This window comes from Enhydra lutris, unplaced genomic scaffold (genome assembly GCF_002288905.1).
Source record: "Enhydra lutris kenyoni isolate GAN:26980312 unplaced genomic scaffold, ASM228890v2 scaffoldscaffold3, whole genome shotgun sequence".
In the NCBI taxonomy this organism is placed as follows: Eukaryota; Metazoa; Chordata; class Mammalia; order Carnivora; family Mustelidae; genus Enhydra; species Enhydra lutris.
In genome coordinates, this window is record NW_019154087.1 from 75,201,513 (window position 1) to 75,225,863 (window position 24,351).

The 24,351-nt window shown below is 50.0% G+C and overlaps 1 protein-coding gene across 1 annotated transcript; it reads right to left on the reverse strand.

The window, feature by feature from the left end:
- Positions 1 to 802: 802 nt before the first annotated feature.
- Positions 803 to 21,681, reverse strand: LOC111156933 (family with sequence similarity 167 member A). The gene is made up of 2 exons (XM_022518091.1): positions 21,025 to 21,681; positions 803 to 1,066 (listed from the first exon to the last, which is right to left on the reverse strand). The coding sequence occupies exons 1-2, from the start codon at positions 21,391 to 21,393 to the stop codon at positions 803 to 805; spliced, it is 633 nt and encodes a 210-aa protein (XP_022373799.1). The 5' UTR covers positions 21,394 to 21,681.
- Between the last annotated feature and the right edge of the window lie 2,670 nt (positions 21,682 to 24,351).

Below are 24,351 nucleotides of genomic sequence, written 5' to 3' on the forward strand. Positions count from 1 at the left end.
CCCTGGAGGAGCAGGGTGACGGCAAAAGGGCTCTTTGGAGATTGGGATTGGTGTGTGCGGCCAGGGAAGGCAGCAGAGAGGACATCCAAGTTTGCTCCGCCCCCGTGGCCCCCGTGTGTCCTGGCACGCACTAGAAACAATCGACACAGCCCTGGTTGTGCCAAGGTCTAAGACTGACAGGAGCCTGGGCGGCCACTCAGCAGAGAAACTGGCGATGGCTATGGGGCCTGTGTTCCCAAGCTCCACTTTGTCACTCCTTCTGGTTTTCCTTTCCTCCTGGGTCCCTGTCAGGGCTGCTAAGTCACCTGTCTGTGGTGAATCTGAGCCAGTACTTAGAGGACAGCAATGGCAGATGGGCTCATCTGAGGTACCTAATCACCTCCTCCCTGGGGGCTCAGTGCCCTTGGGTAAGTTTTCTGCAAGAACCATAGCATTTGGTGGCCCCCCTTTGGGATCTCAGATCATAGCACCAGTGATTCTGAGGAAACGGGAATGCGGGTCAGTGAGGGGAGGATGGAGATGCGTCATGCTAGGAGCCAGGTCTCACTGAACATCTGGATGGAGTGGCCCTTCTGCAGAACACTTTGGGTTACGGACAGTCAAGGGGTTGTGGGGCTCCAAAGCCGGGGCCCCCTGACAGAGGACCTGCCATGGGTCTGAGGGCCCATGGTACACCAACCACAGGGAAGCCCTGCCCCTGGGGAGACTCACTCAAGGTAATGCAACCTCCATGCCCTTCCCGCCTCCCCTCCCCGCCTCCCAAACATTCTGTTCTGGCTCCTCTGACCCCTTCTAGGGCTTCTCAGCACAGAGAGAACCTCCTGGAGTTTATATTCATCTTGGTGACTCCAATGAGCTTGAGTGGGGTGGAGAGACTGAAGGAGGAGGCCAGCGGAGAGTCGCAGAAGAGATCAGACAGCTCGTCCCGTTCCTCCAGCTCGTAGGTGGCATCATTGAGCATTCTCCTATGCAGATCACAGGTCTGCTCGATCTTCAGCTTGCTGATGTCACTGCGCAGGCGCATGAGCTGTCTGGCCAGCTGCTGGTCCTGTAGCCGCATCTCCATCTGGAAGGGAGGAAGGGAGGCATCAGCAAAGAGGTGGGCTGGGGTTGCAGCTCCATAGTCTCTGACAAACACAGACCTGCTGATGGGAGACCTAATTAATGGCTTGTACCACCAGCTGGTCCACCTGGAGATACTGGCACACTCCCTGCTCAGGAAGGTGAAAAGACACACACAACAAGATGACAAATGGGGACAGATGGTTTCCTCCAACAACACTTCATGCCAGGCTAGATTCTATGTCTAAATACTTCTGGAAGAGGCACATGTCCATCCTGGCTTAAAGGTTCAGTCTCATTATTAACAGACACACATGGGTAGAGTAAGAGTACAAAGGACTGCACGGGAGTGGTTTAAGTACCAAACTGAGAAGGCTGATTACCTCTGGGTGGGAAGGAAAGAAGGTGGTTAAGAAAGTTTATGGGGGCTTCAGCTTTATTGGTAATATTTCATACCTTATGTTGGGTGGTGGGTCTGCTGTTAGATCATTCTTTAAATCTTTAAACATTTTAAAATGACTGCAATATGTTTTTTTTTCCAAATATTTTATCTATTTGAGAGAGAGAGCAAATAAGAGAGAGCATGAGAGGGTAGAAGGTCATAGGGAGAAGCAGACTCCCTGTGGAGCTGGAAGTCCGATGCAGGACTCGATCCTAGGACTCTGGGATCATGACCTGAGCTGAAGACAGTCGCTTAACCGACTGAACCACCCAGGTGCCCTGTAATATGTTTTTTTTAAAATATTTAATTAATTTGTTTATTTGAGACAGAGAGAGAGAGCAAGCAGGAGGAGGGGCAGAGGAAGAGGGAAAGAGACAATCTTCAAACAGACTCCCTGCCAAGCCCAATTCAGAGTTCATGACCATGAGATCATGACTTGAGCTGAAGCCAAGAGTTGGACGCTAAACACACTGAGCCGCCCAGGTGCCCCTGCCTGTAGTATTTCTTAATAAAGTTTCAAAACAAACAAACAAATATGTAAATATATGCTAATATTCACTGAATGTTTTACTATGAACCAGGCATTGTTCTTAGTTCTTCAGGTATGTATTAGTCTGCTCAGGCTGCCATATAAAACACCACAGACTGGCAGGCTTAACCAGTAGACATTTATTTTTCATAGTTCTCGTGGTCAAGAAGTCCAAGATCAAGGGGTGGGCTGATTCTATTATTACTGAGGACCTTCTCTTGGCTACCTTCTTGCTGTATCCCCACATGATGGAGAGAGAAAGCTCAGCTTTCCTTCTTTTCAAAGGGACATTAATTTCATGATGGGGGCCCCACACTTATGACCTCAAAATCTAATTACCTCCTAAAGGCCCACCTCCAAATACCATCACACTGGGGGCAAGGGCTTCAACATATGAATTTGGAGGGGGGGGCACAAAGATTCAGTCTATAGTGGGTACATCAACATGCTACAGTTACTCTTCACTACAACTTTGTTAAGTAATATCACCATCATCATCTACAAGTTAAGAGATGAGGAGGCAGCAACTCATGAAATCAGTCACTGTGTCAAATCACAAAGGGCAAAAATGGCAGAGTTGCGATGAGAAACCCAGACAAACAGACTCAAGAGCCCAAGCCACTGACAAGGCACTCCCAATTTTGGCTCAGGTCATAGCTTTGGGGTCCTGGGATCCTTGCTTATTGGGGAGTCAGCTTGAGTTTCTCTCCCTCTTCCTCTGCCCCACCCCTGCTCTCTCTCTCTCTCTAAAATAACTAAATAAATCTTCAAGAATATTTTATTGATTTAGAATAGCAACAAATTAATGATGGCAGACTCATCAAAGAGCAGCTGGTTATCCATTCATTCATTATGGAGCCCTTAGTCATGCCTGAAAGTGGGCTAGGTGTTGTCTGAAACCTTTCTGAAGGAGATGGTCATCAGATTTGTCTGAAAGACAATGCCAGCTCACACCCATTGCTTTATCTAATATGGTCTTCGAGGAGTCTTTTTTTTTTAATTTTATTTATTTATTTGACAGACAGAGATCACAAGTAGGCAGAGAGGCAGGCAGAGAGAGAGGAGGAAGCAGTCTCCCTGCTGAGCAGAGAGCCTGATGCAGGGCTTGATCCCAGGACCCTCAGATCATGACCTGAGCTTGAGGCAGAGGCTTAACCCACTGAGCCACCCAGGCGCCCCTTGAGGAGTCTTGATTGAACCATTTCTCTGGGGTATTTTCTAATTTGAAGATAGAGCTCTTTGAAAAGATAGGAACTTCATGGTTTAGTTTTGAACTCTGGGCCCAGGAACTAGATCTTAGATCTGAAAAGATCCTTTGAAGTTGGAAAGTTTCAGGTTTGAGCAGGTGTCTGGGAGTATCTGTGAGATGGGAAATGTAGGGGTGCCTGTTGGGGGAAAAGGTCTGTTTTTCTAGGGCTAATAGATCCAGACAGAGATCAGAGGAAAATTTAGGGTTGAAATCCCATCAGCGTTAGTTGGACAGAGGGGTGAGTGTAAGGTACGTGTCCAGTTCTCTTTGGTGGGGCCAGTTCACACACACACTCGCTGAGCTAGGATTCATTCAACTTCGCGTAAGGGAAAGAAGAGAAGTAAGACCACACTTCCCATGGGGCTGAGGATTCTGCCCATTCTACTTGTTTTGCCCCAAGGACCACGAGGGGGACTGGAAAGCTGCTGTTTTCTCAGCAGACCCTGGTTCTGAGGGCGCCTTAGTGCGAATATCTGCCCCAGGAGTCACTCAGAGTATCTATGTACTATGATCCCTGAATGTCAGTCCGCTGCAGCATCTGATGCTCAGAGAAACAGTGTTCCAATGCCACCGGGAAAATTGGCCCTGTTGGCCCTATTCTCACTCACTAAGGATTTCCCAAGGGTGACTCTGTACCTTGAACATTAATTAGAGTCCCGCCCCTTCCCCCTGCCCTTAAGAGGTAACTCTGCTGTAATCAGACCAGATCCAGACAGAAATGAGCTCCCACAGCTAAAAAAAATAAAAATAAACAAAAACCAAAAAACACCTAAGCAAAATGTGCAGTCTCCCTGCTGCTCCACCCCTAGAATTTTTGTTTGAGAGAAAGAGAGAGAGAGAGAATGATAGAAGAGAGGTCAGCAGGAGAACAGACTCCTTGCCTAGCAGGGAGTCCGAAGTGGGACTCGATCCCGGGACTCCAGGATCATGACCTGAGCTGAAGGCAGTTGTTTAACCAACAGAGTCACCCAGGCAACCTAGAATTTTTTTTTTTTTTCATTTTTTTTCATTGTGGTAAAATACACAGAACATCAAATTTTTACTGTCTTCATCACTGTTAAGTGTACAGCTCAATGGCATTAAGCATATCCTCACTGATATGCAACCATCTCCACTATCTACCTGCAGATCTCTTCACCTTGTCAAACTGAAACTCTGTCCCCGTTAAACAACTCCCCCTCCCCCCTCCCCCCCCCAGAATCACCATTTCACTTTCTGTCTTTATGAATGCGACTGCCCCACCTGCCTTTTGTAAGTGGAATCACGCAGAATCTGTCCTTTTGTGACTGGCTTATTGCACTTAGCCTCATGTCTACAAGGTTCGTACAGGTTAAGAGGCTTTTTAGATTTTAACCTTTGCAGAAATGTTTAGTGAACGTAAGTCAGTCTTCAAGGCTCCTGCTTGCAGTAAGTTGGAAGAATGGCAGCTCCTGAGGAAGGTGGGAGAGCTGGGACGGGGTCTGGCTGGGGGGATGGAGGCCCTCCTGCCTTTTCTGTCTTCTCTGCCAAGGAGGTATTCAGGCAGCGATGGTCTCACATCCCATCTTCTGCCACATACTGTCAGGTGCAGTGGAAGCATAGCTTTAGATGAGAGCTATTTCGATCTGTGTTCCGGAAGAGGAAACAGAGGAAACCAACTCAGAGAAGTTTAAGGGACTGTCTGTGATTGGCCAGCCAGGGTGTGGTGCACTCGGATCACCCCAGGGCCCATCAGAGCCCAGAACTGGAGGCCTCTCAATGGCTTCCGCTGACCTGGAGGTGGGCTGGATCCCAGAAGCAGTGAGAAGTGGGAAATCCATTGCTCTGGGGTTAGACTCTTGGTGCCAGTGGAACCCCTCTTTACTAGCTATGTGGTTTTGGGTGAGTCACTAACACTTCCTGAACTCCTGTCTCTTCTTCTAGAGAGAAGGGATCCTGTTTATTCCAAGGACTATGAGAAGCATAGCAGACAATGAGTGAAAGCCAGGTGAGCTGAACGCTGCCAGTCAAAGGTAAGAGGTTCACCTTTAAGTTCTTTCTCTGGGCCTAGGTGCAGAATGTGGAAACTGGCCAGAACCTCCCACTTTTAAGATTTCATTAAAACAACTGAGATGCTGGCCCTAAAACCTGGTCCCGGTGACTCAACGATCAGTGTGGGTTAATGCTCTCCCTGGCAAAGACTGCACTGTAGGACATGCTGATTTCTAATCTCCCTGCCCAGGGTGGCCTGTTGTTCCTGCACAATAGAGGCTCTTGCTGGATTCTCGGAGGAGCACCCACAGTGGCTGTAATCCTGTAATTAGGGCATAGTACTTGGTGAAAGGGGGAGAAATGTCAGTGTGTGGTGGCTGTTAGCACATTGCAGTGACAGGGCGTGTTCCCACTGGGTGAGGAAGCCCAGGAAGGAGAAGGTGGCCGATTGATGGCCTGGCAGCAACCCAGGTAGGCTGGCCAGCTGTGGAAATTCATGGATGGACCTCATGGGAGAGGGCTCTGCTGGGAGGTCTCTGGGGCCAAGTCTCAGGGGGAGTTAGAAGACAGGCTGACTCCCGCCTCTGGGCTGGGTGGAGTGAAAGCCGACGTTGCAGTGAACTGATGGGGAGAACAGTGAGGCAGTTCCTCAAAAAATGACACACAGGATTGCCACATGACCCAGCAGTGCCTCTTGCGGATAGATCCCTGCAAGAATGGAAAGTAGGGGCTTGAACATTAACTGGTAGCCCTGTCCATAGCAGCGTTACTCACAAGAGGCGAAGGGTGGGAGTAACCCATGTGTCCATGGATGGATGCAGAGATAAACAAAATACGGTCTGCCCATACAATGGCGTGTCCTTCCGCCATCTTGACATATCATGGGAGACCTCAAGGATGATATGGAAGAGAGAAGCCAGCCACAAAAGGCACAAGTACTTTACAATTCCACTTACATGACATACCTAAGTAGTCAAACTCGTAGAGACAGAGAATTGAATGGGGGTTGCCAGGAGCTGGGGGGATAGGGGAGTGTGTGTTTACTGGGGACAAAGTCTTGGTTGGGGAAGAAGAAAGCCTTTCTGGAGATGGATGGTTGTGAGCACCACAGCACAAGGCTGTGAATGTACCTAATTAATTATACACTTAAAAATGCTTAAAATGGTAATTTTATGTGATATACATGTATTTTACCCCCATTAAAGGAACAACAAAAGCTACACATTTGGGGGGGTCACTCCGACCTGGTTTGCCCAGGACCTTTCTGGTTTTAGCTTCCCAAGTCCCACGTCCTAGAAGTCTCTGCGGCCCCGGGCACGTGTGGACGTTGCAGGCGTTGGCGAGGAGGACTTGTCCTGGTCAGCCAGAGGCCCGTCTCTCTGTGGGATACGTTCTTTAACATGGGTGGCACTGGGAACCCCCCAGACCCTGAAGGAGGTGGCGTGGTCTGGGAGGTTGAAGGCTTCTCTGAGGTAGGTTGGAGGAGCAGTGACCAGAGAAGGAGAGACTCAGACCAACTGCCGAGGAGAGAGTATTTTGTTCTTTGGCAACGGCCCCAGCAGTGTTTGGGAGAAGAGGCATTTTTGTGGCAATTTGGATGATTTGCTCCCTTCCTCAGCACCCCTTGCCCACTTGCCCTGTGTTCACTTGCTCAGTCTAAAACCCTGAATGACACCTTGGCATTCCAGGGAAGCCAGCATGTCTGTTTCTTGAATAAAGTCTTAAACGTGCAAGGTTCGGCTGATACCTTTATTCCTAGTTGCCCATAGGATGTGCTAGAACACTTTCTTGGGTCTGCTCTCTGCAGGTCTAAAATGCCCTGAAGATTTAAGGAGTTTGAAAAAATACAAAAGGCACGTAACCAGCAGACCTTTGGGAGCACAAGAAGCAATTCTTCTGAATGTGCTGCCTTTGCTCCCCACAGCTCCTGCTTCCTAAAGCGAGTGCCAGTGCATGGCCTGTGGGACACACCCTCCTCTCTCCAGCACCGGGCCTCCCCGAAGTCCTGTTCCTGACCTGCTTTGTTTTCTTCACTTTCTGGACAATCATGCACCTTTGCCCCTGAAAGCTTCTGTTTTCTTAATTTGGAGAAACAACAAGATGGGGACCAGGGCTTGAGACTCGGCCCTGTGCACCCCTGCCAGCACATCTGGGCAGAGGTTTGCAAATCTATCTCTAAAGCTTACCCCAGAGAAGACCCTATGCCCAGGGCAAACCAGAGGAGCCATGGATGAGCAAGACTGAGTCCCACAGGGATTAGCCCAGGTCCCAGAAGACACAAAGAATTCCAAGGTGATCAAGGGCATTTCATTTAATCCCTACTTCTGAGGCTCAGATCTAAGCCACCCCAGCCCCACAGTCACAATTAGGCTCTGACTGATGTTGACAAGAGACAGAGTAGAAAAATCCAGGCCATTTTCAGAGTAGAAAAATCTGGGCCATTTTCTCAGTTGCGCATGAAAGGACAGAACGCGCTGTATTCTCTACAAGACTTCATTCTTGAACCTTAGAAGTAGTTTTTGTAAGCTGCGTGGTGATTTATATAACTTAACCGAAAGGTCCAGCTTATTGTTTTCATCAGTGCTGGGTAGGAACACACTTAGAAGCCTGGAGAAAATATTATTCATTATTTGATCTTGGGTTTGGCCTCTGAGAAAGAGCCAGAATAATGCTGTTAGGAAAGCAAGTAAGTAGTGTCACTGAAATGTGCTGCTAGAGGCAACTTTAGGGTCTGGGAAAAATTAAAAAACATTTTTTTCTAACACCCCTAGAAACCAAACTGTTTGGGGATTGATTTTCCAGCAAAGCTGTTGACTTGAGAGGAGGCTGGAACATGCTTCTCAAAGGTCTCTACTCCGGCAGCAGGAGACCACTCTTTCTGGCAAAGGAGAGGCTGTGCTCATGGCTGCCACTCTGACGCCACTGGCCTTGGGCAGGTGCCAGGCTGTCCCTGGCCCAGGGTGTGGGTGGGCGGAAGGGCACCATGGCTCCCATTGTCTGGGCAGAAGATAACCACCTGTCTCAGCAACTCCAAGGTGCTCTTGTGCCTCCTTGGAGCCACTGTCTAATGGGAGGGAAAGTTTGAGCAGAGCCCAGAGCCAGAGAAGAGATCAGGACCCTGCAAGGGGCTGTCTGTCCTCTGTGGCAAGAGTCAAACTCTACGTATATGATCAGGCCTTTGATTTCAAACCTTCAAACTTGGAAGGTCCTAGACCAAACTGCGTCTTCACTCACAACGCTGGCCTTTAAAAAGGACAGCCTGATGCACCCTGAAGAGCCCCTAGATCTGTCCCCAGAGGCTCTGGGTTCCAGTTTGCTTTGGTCTGAATGTTTGTGTGACCCCAAAATTCACACGTTGAAACCCTCACACCCAATGTGACGGTATTTGGAGGTAGGGCCTTTGGGATGTGCTTAAGTCATGGATGGGATTGACACTTATAAGAAACTCCAGAGAGATCCCTCCACCTCTTCTTCCACCATGTGAGGACTCAGCAAGAAGTCTGTGACCTGAAGAGGGCCCTCTCCTGAACGTGCTGGTCGCCCGATCCTGGCCTTGCAGCCTCCAGCCTGTGAGAATTCGATGTCTGTGGCTGAGAAGCTACCCAGGATGCGGTATTTTGTTGCAGTAGCAGCAAGAGACTAAGACACAGTCCTAGATCAGCCCCTAGTGAGATGAGTGCCTCTGGGCTATGGTGTGACCCCTTTATGGAAAGGGGATGCTGATCCCCTTCCCCTACCTGATAAGACTGCCTACTGGACATGAGGTGGGCCTGGAAGCTCCACACCCAAGAGAGGAATCCTGTGTCCTTTGAGTGAGAGCAGAAGAGATGGGCGCTATGGCCGTGTTGGGAAGGACAACTCCCCTCCCACTGTCTGCCCTGGGCCCTACACTCAAGAGCCTAATGGACAGGTCTCCCCACTCTCAAACCTATCAAAGGTACCACCAGCCCTCCTGGCTCCCTTGGTCTCTCTAGCCTCAGCTCTCCCATTCTGAGCCTCTTTCCCTCCATGGCAGTCACACTGGGTCCTTATTCCCTCCCCTAGAATACTTCTTCCCTTCCCTATCATCCTTCAGGACCAGCCCTTGCCCCTAAACCCTGCAGATTGGGTGACACTCCCCACCATGGGTGCCTCCTACCACAGTACTTACAGGCTTAGTTGACTCATCTGTCCCCACACCAGGTGGCAAAACACCAAGGAGAAATGACTACCCTGTATTCACCAGGCCCATCCCAGTGCCTGGTGCATAGCTCTGGTGCTCAAAAGCCATTTGTTGAGTGAATGAATGAATGAATGAATGAAAGGAAGAAAGGAAGAAAGGAAGAAAGAATGAGTCCATCAATGGATGATACCTCCCCAGAGCCATGTTTTGATTTTCTCCAGGGGGCCTTTCCCATCGTTCTCGCCCAGGCTGCCCTCCAGGCCTGTGGAGAGGCAGTGAATAGTATGAACAGAGCACTGACTTGTGGGTTCACAGTCCCTCATTGACCACTCGCTGATGGTGCAACGCTGGGCAAGTTGCTCAAGCTGTCTGAGCTTCGATTTCCTTATCTGTGAAATGGGCATAATCATAATGTCTGCTCTCGAGAATGACATGAGTAACACACATATAAGACACTCTGTATAGGACATGAGGTTCCATAAGTATTAGTTCCACTTTAGCCTCCAGAACTGCAGAGCTAAGCAATTAGTTATTTCCCGTTTGTCACTCTTATCTCTCCCACTAAGTCAGAGGAGTCTTTGAGTGCCGAGGTCTGGTATCATTCCTCTTCCCTCAACAGCAGGGCCCGGAGTAGAGCTGGTTGCCAAATCATGCTTCCCACACACTTCACAGATTATTACTGGCACCTAACACCTCTGTCGCTCCTCACACTTAGGCACAGCCGGGTGGGGCTGGCAGGGTAGCGTTAACGTCCCCCTTATCACGTGTCTTATCAGGGTTCACGGAGCTGGTAGTGCCCAGGTGCTTCAGGATTTGAAATGAAGGCAGGGGACCCTCCCAGGTGGGGCGTTCTCAGTTTGGCCGGTGCGGGCCTTCCCCAACTTCCCGGCCAGTGCCCTGGACAGCCAGGAGGGGACTCGCAGAGCTGTGCCGCTCCTGGCAAGCTGCTGGAGAAAGGCCACAAGGCAGACTGCAAGGAGAGCCTAGCTCCCTGGCCTCTCTGAAGCAGGATGTCCTGCTGGGGTGTCTCTGGGTGGGAGAGCTGCCAGAGAGGGGACCCCATGCAGGGCTGGGTGCCTGCTCCCCCATGAGCCCCTTGCACTGCCTTCACACTGTATCTACAGGGAGCACTATCAGTTCCGGGTGGGGGTGGTGCTTCCTTAAGACATTGCCTGGAGATCAGGCATCTGTGGCCAGGGCAGCTGTCAACTGAATGAAGGGGGCCAAGGCGCCCTGACTTCCGTGGAGAGCCCCGAGAAGACCCCTAGAGCACACCTGTTGGGACTTCTAGACTTCTCCTGGGTTCCGGGCTTCCCAGCTTGGAGACGGACAGAGTGGGAGTTTCACACCAGAGGCTGAGCAAGCCCATGAACCAGCCAGAAACACTGGCTGACCACGAGTGAGGACCACTGCTTGTGGGCCAAGAGCTCTCTGGGGCTGGGGCTTGTATGAGTAATCAAGGCTCTGGGGCACCTGGAGGTTCTATATATAGATTCTCACAGTGCCTTCAAGAGGAAGTGAAGCTAATCTATTCTCTGCCCCACCTTCCAGGCATGACTGAGGCCATTTCGCTCTCCAAAGTCATTTCACACTCCATTAACCTGGAGCCTGCCTCCTTAGAAAGAACAGATGGTTTGGGCCTCATCTGCCTGAGGGAACTCGCAGCAGCCTAGGGCCGCTGGGGTGAAAGCAAAACCCACCTTGGGAGAGTATTTGCTGCACCTGGGAAGCGGCTGTGACCCAGCTACCCCCATCAGAGTCCAGAGTTAGGGCCCGAGTCAGGGCTGCTCCCCTCCCCCACACACCCCAGGAGCTTAGTAAGGTCACCAACTGGTGAGTGCTGTGGAATGTGGCCAGTGGTGGCCCTGGGGCTGCTGGCAGAGTGTGAGCTGAGGAGGGGGTGGATGGAGAGGGCTGGGCAGCGAGCCTGGGACAGCTGACTGATGGGCACACACAGGATCTCTCTGCGCATCTCCTCATTGAAAAACAAGAGTTGATCAGCCCCTTGGTTCCTTCCTGCTCTAGCATGAGGCGGCTCTGTGCATCCTTCTAGCTAGCGCTGTAAGAACTAGCTCTACCAGAGACGATCGTCCTCAGCCGCTGGTGCTGGCGGGCATGCCTGCCCTTCGGGGGAACAGTGAGGGAGGCAGAGAAGCCAGGAATGCCCACTGGCTTGGGAGTCTCCTTCTCCCCGATTGCTCCTGAGTGCCAGGCCCTCGGTGCAGACGGTGCAGACGTGGAAACCGTTTCCCCTGCAGAGGGCTCAGCTGCCTTGAGTGAGCCTCTCTGTCAGCTTTCTGTGGCTTTTGCCTGCTCACTGGTTGTGTCTGGCTCAGGCCCGTGCCCAGGGACATGACCAACAACGCCCTTCGGACAGTGCTCGGGTTTTTTTTTGTTTTGTTTTTTTATCTATTTATTTATTTTTGGCCCTGGCGGAGGCTTGGGGACAGGGGTGGGTCCCAAAGCTTATAAAATAACACATCCTTCAGAAAGGGGATGTTCAGCCCAAGGGGATGTCTCAATCTTGAACAATTCTCTCTGAACCTCTGTGCCACCAGACCCGGTCCGTCTATATTAGAATAATGAAGACTTCTCCAAGGGAGAGGGGAGTTCTTGGAAAAAGTGCAAAATCGAGCAAACTTTGGAGAATAACAGCCTAGAACTCCAGGAGTCGATAGGATGTGTTGAATGAGCCTAAAACCTCATGAAATACAAAGTAGATTCAAGCTCATTCGATCCCAGGAGCAACCGATGGTATAGCAGCCATTCAAAGCAGGGGTTCTGAGGTCAGTCAGCTCTGAGTTCAACCCTCCCACCCTGCTGGTTGATCTTGGCCAAGTTACTCTACCTCAGTTTTCCCATCTGCAAAATGGGAACAGTGCCTGCCTTAAAAGAGCACTGTATGAATGTTGTGATGACTATAAATGTTCACAGGACATTTAGTGCAGAGACCCTGACTATCTTGGTAGGTATTTATTATATACACTCTGCCACGTAGGTATTTATTAGATCATTTTACAGTGACAAAACCTGGGGCTAGGTTAATTGGTTTTCCTAAAGTCACACAGCTACGGTATGGTAGAACCTGACTGGAAGTCTGGTTTAGTCACAAATTTTATTCTTTTCCCACCCCACCTGTGTCTGGTTGGTGACCCAGTTACATTAGAACCCCCCACAGGCACTTGTAAATTTCCTGACACCACCACAGATTAATGGAATCTGAATTTCCATGGAGAGTTGGGAGGGAGCTGTAATTTTTTTTTTTTTTTTTTTTTTTTACAGATTCTATTTATATGTCAGAGAGAGAGAGAGAGCACAAGCAGGGGAAGCGGCAGGCAGAGGGAGAAGCAGGCTCCCCACTGTGTAAGGAGCCCGATGAGGGACTCTATCCCAGGACCCCAGGATCATGACCTGAGCCAAAGGCAGATGCTTAACAGACCAAACCACTCAAGCACTCCAGGATCTGTATTTTTTAACAAATGCCCTGGATACCTTTTCCAACACTTACTACACATTAACATATGGTGTAGTTATTATAACCTGAGGGGTGCCCCTCAGAGGAATTGGGTTTTCCTTATTATTGGAAAAATGTGAATTGGAAATAAGGAGCCGCTTAATGTCAATCACACTTAAAGACAGGGATTTGGTTGTGGAAGAAGGTAGGGATTTGTCTATTTCCTCTTGGTTAATTTGATTGTCCGCTGTGCCTGGCACACAACGACCACTCAATGTGCACCTCAGCTCCTCAAAGCATTTTGGAACTGTACTTATTATACCTCTAGCATAGTTCTTATCACACTGTGTCATTGTGTTTTGTGTCTGTCTCCTCTACAAAAGGGAGAACCCCATAAAGGCAGGAACCCTGTCCCATTCACCCTGGCCCCCACCTGCACCCAGCTCCTGATTTCAGGCACTCTGTGAGCTCTGGCTATAATGGGTGAGTGGAGGATTGGATCAAAGGATCCCCTTACCACCGCCCTGCCTGTCTCATACAGCCCCAGGGCTGCCTTCTGCTGCTATTCTGGGTGGGTACTCCCATCAGGCCTCTGCTCCTGTCTTCCACCTCCCTCTCCTTTCAACTGCAAGACACTTAAGGAAAGGAAAGGGGCAGGACCTGATTCTTGGAGTTGGCTTCATCTCACTGGCCAACGGTCCCCACCTCATCAGCCCTCACTGTGACTGGGGAATTTCTGTGGATCCAGGTGTCAATTTTCTTATTTTAGTCTAGGAGAGTCTATGCCTTTCTTAAAACCTGCAGATTATAAGGTGAGGAACGTGTACCAATTACATTGGCAAGACAGAGAGGAGCTTGGAACTTTTCTTTCTTTTACCTTTCATTTTAAAATATTTTTTCTTCCTAGTAGTATATAATGCATTCCTATTTTGGAAACCTCAGAAGCTATAGAAAAGTTCAAAGAATAATATTGGCATTCAGAAATAAAGGTCACTGATGTTTTGTCCTATTGCCTTTGCTGGTGACTTTGTTTGTAAATACTTTAGTAAAGACTGAAGTGTTACTAAAATGTGTGGCCCGATTACTAGAACAGTCTTCCTCCTGCAGATTGCTCATGCCAGGCAGGCTGAAAGCTCCCAGGTACACTGAGAAGACTCAGAGTTGGGCAAAGGAACAGCCAGACTAGAAACTCTGGGGACTTGAACCCCAGCTCAGCCAACACCTCTCTGGATGGCTCTGAGCATATCCTTATCATAGAATGGCCACAGCTTTCCCAGACCCTGCTACACGGTGGTTGTGAGGCATTGCTCACCCTTTACAGGTGTCCTGTTCCGTAATTAGCAGGGTTTTATTTATGTATTTCCTTTAAAGATGTTATTTATTTATTTGACAGAGAGGGAGAGAGAGAGGGTAAGCAAACAGGAGCAGGGCTACCAGCAGAGGGAGAGGGAGAAGCAGACTCCCCTACTGAGCAGGGAGCCCAATATGCAGGACTGATTCCAGGACCTTGAGATTATGACCTGAGCCAAAGGCAGACCTGAGGGGAAGCCCAACTGACTGAGCTACACAGGTATCCAGCAGGGTTTTAAATACAGGCTTTTGGACAACTCCTGGCCTCACCAACTAGAACACCGAGAGTGTCAGTACCTATACCTAGTACAAAGGTAAGCGATCTGGATCCAGAGCCCAGAGATGTGGGTCTGTGTCCTTGTTTGGCCATATCTTTGCATGTGACCTTGGGCAAGTCACTTAACCTCTCTGATTTCAGGCTTAGTACCTTTCTGAGCCTCAGTCTTCTCCTCTGTAAAATGGGAATAGCAAGTACCTCCAAGGCTTCTCCCAGGATACTGTATGTAAAAGTGCTTTGGGGACAATACCATGCTCCCTAGACAGGAGGCAGGACCACGACGATAATCAAACGATGCTTGGTGTATTTGAATTGCCACTTGGCCGTATCATTCAGTGGAAATGGGTAACACTGGCCTTGTTGGACATGCCTGGGACACAACAGTCATGTGCTTGCCAAATAGGCAGCAGAGGCAAGAGAGGCTTAATCAGGAGAGGTTGAAATCAAGCTGTGGCCACAGATAGGGCCAGCCAACTTCAAGTCCATGACCTGCCACAGCAGGTCCTAGAATTACTAAAACTTGTCAGGTTCCTCTTCCCTTTTTCTAACAACCATAAACATATTTTGGGGGGCTTTCTGTGGGTATCAAACACCTGCATGAAACTACAAGAAAAATATTTCTCACGCCCAAGGATTCTGGCCCCAAAGACAAACCCTGAGGACGCAGGACCGTTCTGTTTTGTTTTTAGTTTTGGCACCGCACAGGCCAAGTGGAAGATTTTCCCCGTTTCTTTATCTGTCAGGTTGGCAAGGGGAACATTTTAGCAGGGTTGAAGAGAGGAGACAAGGGAGTGTCCCTTTCCCCCTTGTGCTACAAGCTCTGGGACCAAGCACAGAGGTTTGTGAAATGTTCTGAATTCCAGACTCAGCTAGAGAGCCGAGTCCCACATGATGTGGGGCGTGCCCTTTCTAGCTCACTCTTTCCTGGAGGACTACCCCTACATCTTGGCCTCCTAGTGAGGCGTCCCCAAAGGCAAGGACCTGAGGCTGGGACTTTCTGACCACATAAGCAGTCTGGAATAGGCAGAGATGCACCACGGCCACTGGACTGGGCTCTGGGTCCATTTCTTGCACAGAGAGGCTGCAACCCTGCCTGTCGTAAGCAGATGGCGACAGGCTCCCTGGATACTTGGGAAAACCAAAGGTCAGGACTTCCTAGTTTGGAGGAGTAATGCCGACAGTTTTGTTTGAGAAATCTCCACCTTCCTCGTATCCTCCAATACATGAGACTGGGAGGAAAAGTCTGCTCTGCTTACAGGTCCCTGGAGCATGTCAGGAGTGACTTGCTGTTTTCCCTTAGGTGAGAGCAGAGAGGGAGAGTGAATCTCTGAGGGAGCTCTTAGGATCCTTTCTTGGCTTGGAAATGAGATCTAGGCAGTCACTCTCTGCCTTTGAGCTGGCCTCGGAGAAGATAGGGGGTGGACTAGCCCGTCTGTCCGGACCCAGCATGGCCTGCCCCTGAAAGGGTCAACAAGGACAACAAACGCCTCCCTGGTTTTATTAACAGTGCCTGGGACAGCCCTGGGGTAATCACAGAGTCATCTGGGGCCTGCCCACTGCTGGGCGCCATCTAATCTGGGGTCAAAACTTCCAACAAAGGGAGCGTTTGGCTTCCGGGAGGGAAAGCAGCCATGTGATTGTCTGGATTACAGATTTTTAATCCGCTACCTTTAGCCACATGAAGAGAAAAGACAAATTTGCCTATGAGCCTGACACACTGGTTATGTTTTCTTTATAGCCTGCCCAGCTATAAAGAAAACATAACTCTGGGCTTAAAATAAAACAAAGGTTATTTGAAACTACTTTCACCGGGTTAGAAAAACAGGTTAATTAAAAAAAAAAAAAAAAAGATTTTGTTTATTTGAGAGAGCATGAGAGAGCATGAGTGGGGGCGGGCAGAGGGAGAGGGAGAAGCAGACTCCCCGCTGAGCAGGGAACCCCAAGACATGGGGCTCAATCCCAAGACCCTGGGATCCTGACCTGAGCCGAAGGCAGCTGCTTAACCGACTGAGCCACCCAGGCCCCAATAAAAAGGTTAATTTTTAATGCCCCCAGCAGTGAGTTGTCAGATGACAAATTAGGAAAACAAATGACTTGAAGTTAAATGTTTTGACTGCAATTCTCAAAATATGAGAATCCGTTTGCTGTGCAGATGTCGAGCTCCGTGTTTTCCAACCAGTCGGAGGATTTTATGAGTTGCCTGTTACTATTTAATCCCCAAAGTGGAAGTGGTCAGAAGTGCACATTCAAGTGGGCCTGCCCGCCAGTCTGCATTTGAGCTGCTTTTGAACTCAGACGTACAATCTCTGATGGAATCTCAGTCTTGGACAACTCAGTGTGGGATGCTGGGACTTCCTTCCCAGAGGCCCATTTATAGACTGAGCCCTGAGCCGAAAGGGAAGCTAAGGCAATGAGAATGGCTCATGTCAGGGTGTAGGCCTGGGGATCCCTGGGGCTTCCTTCCGTGGTCTCTCGCTGGTCCCCTGGCTCCAGTCCTGCCTGCCTTTCAGTCCTGACTTCTCAAAGTGTGGTCCGTGGACCCACAGCATAGCATTACCTTGGAGCTTGTTGGAAATTTGGAATCATGGATCATAATCTTTATTTTAATGGGAGAGCCCGGTGATCTGTATGCACATTAGTTTGGGAGTCACTGTTCTAAGGAGTGTTTCTGAGTAATTTCTGGAGCACAGATCTGCACCTGTGGTTGCTCATTCAGCATGCCCAACTGGGCCCTCTGCTGGAGGGCTGGCTCTCCTGTTTCTCTCTTCATAGCCCTCTACCCTCGATGGAGAAGGCTGAGTTCAAGCTTTGCCTCTGGCGCTTACTAGTCATATAGTCCTAGTCAGGGCCTCTGACTTCTGTGAGCCTCACTTTACTCATCTGTAAAATGGAGACAATTACAGCAATCACACAGGTCTGATGTAAGACCAAGAAATAATGGTGTGAGGACTGGGATTGTCATTCAGTCTTACTTCTCCCTTGGCCCCCACGCCCATGCATTCTGGTGACTGCTGGCATCTTTGTGAATGTACATTTTTAGGAATCACCCAGCAAAATCCATTGCCTTTGGAAGATACTACATAGTATGTTGGCTAAGAAGAGCATGGGCAACACAGCCAGATGGACTAGAGTTCAAATTTTGACTCTCTTACTTACTGCTACATTCCTGTCTGAGCCTTGGTTTTGTCCTCTATAAAATGTGGTTGACAAGAAAGTGACATCACAATCAAAAGAGGTAATACATGTGAAGTGTGTGGCACACAACAATTAGTGACAAATCTCGGTATTATTATTACTATTACTATTATTACCCAAACCTGGTAGCACAGAGAAATGGTGGGAAGGGTGGTAAATACCATTCAAATGAACCAGCACTGCCACTCTGGAAAACAGTATGGAGTTTCCTCAAAAAGTTAAAAATAGAGGGGCTCCTGGGTGGCTCAGCGGGCTAAAGCCTCTGACTTGGTTTCAGCTCAGGTCATGATCTCAGGGTCAGGAGACTGAGCCCCACATTGGGCTTCACGCTCAGCATGGAGTCTGCTTGTCTCTGTCCCCTTACTCCATCTCTTAAGTAAATCTTAAATAAATAAAATCTTTTTTTTTTAAGTTAAAAATAGAACTACCCTACTATCCAGCAATTGCACTACTAGGTATTTGCCCAAAGAATACAAAACCCCCAATCCCCAGTTAGAAGGGATACAAGCACCCTGATGTTTACAGCAGTGTTATCTACAATAGTTACACATGGAAGCGGCCCAAGTGTCTATCGACTGATGAATGGACAAAGGAGATGTGGTGTACACACGATGGAGTGTTATTCAGCCACAGAAAGAATGAAATCCTGTCATTTGCAATGACATGAATGGAACTACAGAATATACTACTAAGTGGAGAAAGACTAATACCATATGATTTTGTTCATACATGGAATTTAAGAAACAAACCAGTTAAGGGGCGTCTGGGTGGCTCAGTGGGTTAAAGCCTCTGCCTTTGGCTCAGGTCATGATCTCGGGGTCCTGGGATCGAGCCCTGGGAGCCTGCTTCCCCCTCTGTCTCTGCCTGTCTCTCTGCCTACCTGTGATCTCTGCCAAATAAATAAATAAATAAATAAACAAATAAACAAACAAACAAATAAATAAATAAATAGAAAAAGAAACAAACCAGCTAAGGGGAAAAAAGAAGAGTGAGACACAAACCAAGAAACAGACCCTCAGCTACAGAGAACACACTGATGGTCACCAGAGGGGAGAGAGTGGGGGGGATGGGGGAAATGGAGGGGGTGTAAGTGGGAGGGTTAGGAGGTGGGGGAAATAGGTGATGGGGATTAAGGAGAGCACCAGCTGATGCCCGGAAGTGTTGAATCACTATATTGTCACCTGAAACTAATATTACACTGTTTGTTAACTAACCGGACAATGTAAATAAAAACAGGAAAAAACGACTACACCGTATATGAAAAATAAGAAAATACCATGCAGGGCGCCTGGGTAGCTCAGTTGGTTAAGCAACTGCCTTCAGCTCAGGTCATGATCCTGGAGTCCCAGGATGGAGTCCCACATCGGGCTCCCTGCTCACTGGGGAGTCTGCTTCTCCCTCTGACCCTCTCCCCTCTCATTCTCTCTCTCTCTCTCTTTCTCTCTCTCAAATAGATAAATAAAATCTTTAAAAAAAAGAAAATATCATGCAAATATAAAGCATTATTAATGCTGATATTCCCCGTACTTATTTCAGCCAGCCTTTGGCAGCCAAGTTAGCCCTGGCAATTAGCCCTCCTCTCTTTGCCTACAGAGCATTGCTCTCTCCATTACCCATGGTTGTCCTTGACCTGGCCCACCTGCTTTCCCTCAGCATGTAGTCTGCCTGAGGCACTCGCGCAGCTTGGCTTGCAGTGGCTGGGCAAGAAAAGGGGCACAGGCTGCAGAACTATAGCATTGCTTTCCAACCTAGGCTGCATTGTTTGGAAGCATTGAGGCGGTGGGTGGAAGTCAGGGTGGGGTGATCTTTAAAACCTACTGATGCCTGGGACCCACCCAGGGTCTATCAAATATTCATTTGATAGATCTGAGGTGCCTCTAGGTTCTGGGACGTTTTAAGGTTTTCCAGGTGACTAATATGCAGCTGGGGTTGAGAGACCCCTCTCTCATGCAGAGGATGAGGAGGACAAGCTCTAGAGAACTCCCTCCTGGTTTACGCGCAGGGAATACCTTCTCTACTCTCTACCCCAAAGGGGGCCCACAGGGAATGCTAATTTATTTCGAAAGCAAACGCATCCACTCCCAGAAGCAATAAAACCTCAAAAGGACCCAGAGCCAAGTAACAGAATCCTTGATGGATGGGGATATTTTTGTTCTCTTTGTGAAAACCAACTAAAGCAGTTCAGCCTCAGGAGTTTAAAGAGCAGCTTTAAAGAGCCCGGCCCACGGTGAGTCCCTCTCAACTCACCTCCTGAAGCCCCCAGGAGCACCCAGGGGCATGGGGTGTCCAGAGACCAGGTGTGAAGCCACAGGTGCCCCATTTACTATGCAAGCCAACTGGCACTCCAGTTACTAAAGACAGGTGTGGTGGAATGGTGTTTGGGGAAGCAGTTCCAATGAAAGATTAAACATTAAAACAAAAAAAGACTTCCAATGGATGGGACACCTGAGTTCCTGAGCCTTCCCTCTCCCGTGCCCCAATGATTTATTTCAACCCTTGAGGAATTCCAGGCCCCAAAGGGGATTTATTTTTCGGGGTTTTGCAGAACAAACCAGGGAGACCTCTGCCTACCCTGATGACACAGGAGTTACAAGTGGCTCTCGAAGGCACTGGCCGTTGGTTGCTGGCTCACCTGTGGCTACGGAGGCCCGACTGGGCAGGTGTGACCTGGCCACAGGTGATGGGGAGAGGCAGGAGTTGAGATCATGGCAAGCATGAGCATTGTGCCCAGCTTTGCCAAGAAGCCATCATGCCTGGGACCAGTGATTCTCCTTTGGGCTATGGGCACAGAGTTCTGAACACCCATTCCCTTTCTCACCTGCTGAGAGATGCCCCTGTTGGGAGCCTGCTGTCCCCTGGGCAGAGAAAAGGTCAAGCTACTGCCCCCTACGCCCCAAGGATACCTGTTGCTCATGGTCATCCCCTCGAATGCGCCCCCCCTACAACCAGGTCCTGACTTCTGGGCAGACTCCCACTCGGCCTCTGAGACCCAGCCCAAAGCTTTTAGGGCCGATCAACCATGTCACCCTCTGGGCAGCCCCTTAAACACAGTCCTTCCATAAGTACCTGTGACTACAGGACTAGGGGCTGGCTGGCTGGCGTGCGGATCTCATGTCACTGTGCGGTATGAGGTCTACCCTGGATTTAACAGGAAAATGACAGATGTGCAGTTGGGAGGGATAGAGATGGGGAGAGACAGAGAGAGAGAGACACAGCAGAGAGAGAGAGGGAGAGAAACAGAGAGAGGGAGAGAAACACAGAGGGGAGAGAGGGAGAGAGACAGAAAGAGGGAGAGAGACAGAGAGAGGGAGAGAGGCATCTTTTCCAGGGTTGCTTAGAGGGGCAGCCACTTACCAGTTCCTTCCTGAGCCAGGCTATAGCCTCGTCGATACTTTCAAAGCCTTCCAGCTTGCTGGCGGGCTGGGGCCCAGCGTCCTGGGGGCCACTCCCGTTAGGTGGGAAATGCCGCCTGGGCTCTCTCCTCGGGGATGAGGGGTCCTCCTCCGCACACTCCCCCTGCTCAGCAGGGGGCCTCGGGAAGGGCCATGTCTGCTCTTCCAGCCTGGCCTGCCATTCCAAGTAGGAGGGCCTTCGGGTCTCCAGCCTCAGTTTCTCAGTGAGGGCTTTCAGGCTCCGGAGGTGGTCATCCGGAGGCAGGGCTGCTCCTGCCGGCTCTTCTTCCCCACCTACCACTTCTTCTACTTGGATCTGAGGCACAGACATTCTAGAGTCTGCTGGGGCGGCCAGACATGGGAGGCGGTGGGAGGTGGTGTGGGACTCTTGGTGGGTGGCAAGGTTGGGTCCCACTCAGGAATGCTCTCATCCGGCTGGGGTCAGGGCTCCTGAGTGCATTGCTGGGATGTGAGCAGCTCCCGGAGCTGACAGGGGCCCTCCGTGGATGAGCCACACAGGGTGCCCTCCAGGGCAGCTGTGGAGGGTCAGGATTTAAGCTTCTTCCCGGAGTCCTGCGGGTGCCATGTTTCACAAAAGGCAGGAACAGACAAGCGTCAGCAGGAATCTTTGGGGGCAAATTTGCCAAGAAGATCTATCAGTCCTGGAGGTGCAGGCAGATCTGAGACTGGCGGGAAGGCAGGACTGAGCTCCCTCCTCACGGGCCAGGGCAGGCGGTGAGAAGCTGCTGGCTGGCTGGTTGGAGGCCCTGCAGGAAGGATGCAAATGAAGTCAGTATTAATCCCTCCCCTGGCAGGAGGCCTGCCACATTCCTGAGTTCCTCAGGAGGGGAAACTGAGGCTCAGAGAGGTTAGGTGACAGGGCTGCTGATGGCTCCCTCAGGACGAGAAGTGAGGCAATTTTAAGCCTTAACTCAATGCACAGAAGTTAATAACACATCAATGCTCTGTACAGTGTTCCACCGCTGACGACATGATTCCACCTCCATTATCTCATTCAGTCCTCAAGGCGGGTCTGTAGTTGCTTCTTTCTGTCCCCATTTTACATGCCAGGCTCTGACAGTTTGGATGACTCACCTGAGAGCTCCTGGCGATCAGCAAGGACAAGACTGGGTTGTCTGATTCTGAGGGAGCTGGTCTCTCCTTGGAGCAACAGAGCCCTTGTGGGTCCCCAGGCAGACACAGTTGTGCCCTGGGGTCCGGGGATGCTGACCCTGCCCCGCCCCATCCACCACAGCCCCTGTCCTCAGGCGCTGTCTCCTCCAGGTCCTCCTGCACACCCTCAGCTTCTTCCTCCAGAGACAACACCTTACCTCACCGCTTCCGAGGAGGAAACAAATAAACCTGCAACCGCTTTGGGAAGAGCCGACCTCCCTCAAGGAGGATTGTTAAACGGAGCGAGGACTATGACTCACCACCCTTCTAGAAAGATGGTTCTCACATTTACTTAAAATGCACGCACTCTAGCGCCTCGTGGACAAGGGCTGTGGCTCTCTGATCTGATCTGGCCTTCCCATCTCCGGGGAGGTGGTCTGAGCACAATGTAGAGAAGGAGCTCCAAGTCTGAGTAAGAGATTCCAGCCTCCCAGCGGCATCCCTGCACCCACAGGGTCCAGGCAACTGGAGATAGGTACATCAGAGTAGGGGACATTTGACTCAGACCAAGGAGAGAAGTCCTTGGTTCTCAGGCTGATCTTTAAAAATGTGTGCTAAGGGCATGCCGAAAAAGAATGAATTCGTATGGAGCGATGTCCAAGATAAAGCTTCCATGGAAAAACAAAACAAAACAAATTATTTGTAGTCTGGAGGGTGTAGAAAAGGAGGAGAAGGGACAGATTTTTATTGACTTCTATGAGAATAAAATGATCTCTGGAAGGAGAAAAACTAAAACTAAGAGTTCTGATTACTTGTTTGGGTGATGAGAACTGGACATGGGGTGTTGGGGGATGGCATAGGAAGAGGCAGAGATTCAGAGGGAGCAAAATAAAAACATAGACTCATCCCTCCAGGGAAGCTCTGGGGCCTCCCTCCCACCTAGTGATGGAGATGTTCAGGAAGAACAGACCAGGTGGCTCAGCCGGTTAAGCCTCTGCCTTCCGCTCAGGTCATGATCTCAGGGTCATGGGATCAAGCCCTGCATTGGGTTCCCTGCTCAGTGGTGAGTCTAGTTCTCTCTCTTTCCCTCTCCCCTGCTCATGCTCCCTCCCTCTCCTTTCTCTGTCATTCAAATAAAGAAATAAAATTTGGGGGCACGTGGGTGGCTCCATCAGTTAGATGTCTGACTGGTTCAGAGAGTCCTGGGATCCAGCCCCATGTTGGGCTCCCAAGCTTGCTTCTCCCTCTGTACCTGACTGTGCTCATTCTCTCTCTCTTTCTCTCTCAAATAAACAAATAAAATCTTAAAGAGGAAGAACGGGGAGGAGGAAGAGGAGGAGGACAGACCTTGCTGTCTTTTTGGACTGTTTCTACAATCTCTGCCTGTCACGTGATCTGACCGAGGGATATCTGGCTGTCCTCCCCATGCTCTGAGCCTGGCCCGTCTGGAGGTATCCCTGAGGAATGAGGGAGAATAGTCTACCCCAACGAATGGCAGAGAAACCTAGTTCTCACCTCCAGCCACCCAGATGGAAATCCTCAGGAACTTCCACAAAAATGGATTCCCAGACTCCACTCCCAGGGGTTCGGATTCCATTAATGCGGGGGGGGGGGGGGGGGGGGGGGGGGAGGCTCAACCATCAGCATGTTTTTAAAGCTCCCCAGGTGGTGTGAGGGAGCGGCCAGGGCTGAGAACCCCTGGTCTGGAGCTAGAAACCCTAGACTAGGGGTCAGAGGGCCGAGCTGCAGGTGCTGTCAGGCTTGCTGGGCCTCAGTTTCCTGGCCTATAAAATGGGGGTGATAATATCAATCTCCTAGGTTTGGGGGATTGGCAGAACTAAGGTTTGTACACGCTTTCTGCAGGTGTAGCATGCTTTGCCGATGCAGGGTATTTTCCTGAGGGGCTTTCTGCGCCTCTCAAGGTCACACAGGCTTCTCAGAATCTCTCCGAATCTAAAGACCTATTAGCAGCCCCTCCCAGGCGCCAGTTGCCCCTTTGCTGAGCTGCCAGAATGTGTTTTGAGTGTGCCTCGGGGCAGCTCTACCTTACAGGACTTCTTTCCACCAGACAGCTCTGATGGTTTCCAGTGAAGCTTTTGGGAGAGGATCTAAGGGAAGACAGACGGTAAGCAGTGCTCTCTCTCTCCACACCGCAGTTGCCTGAGCAGATGACACG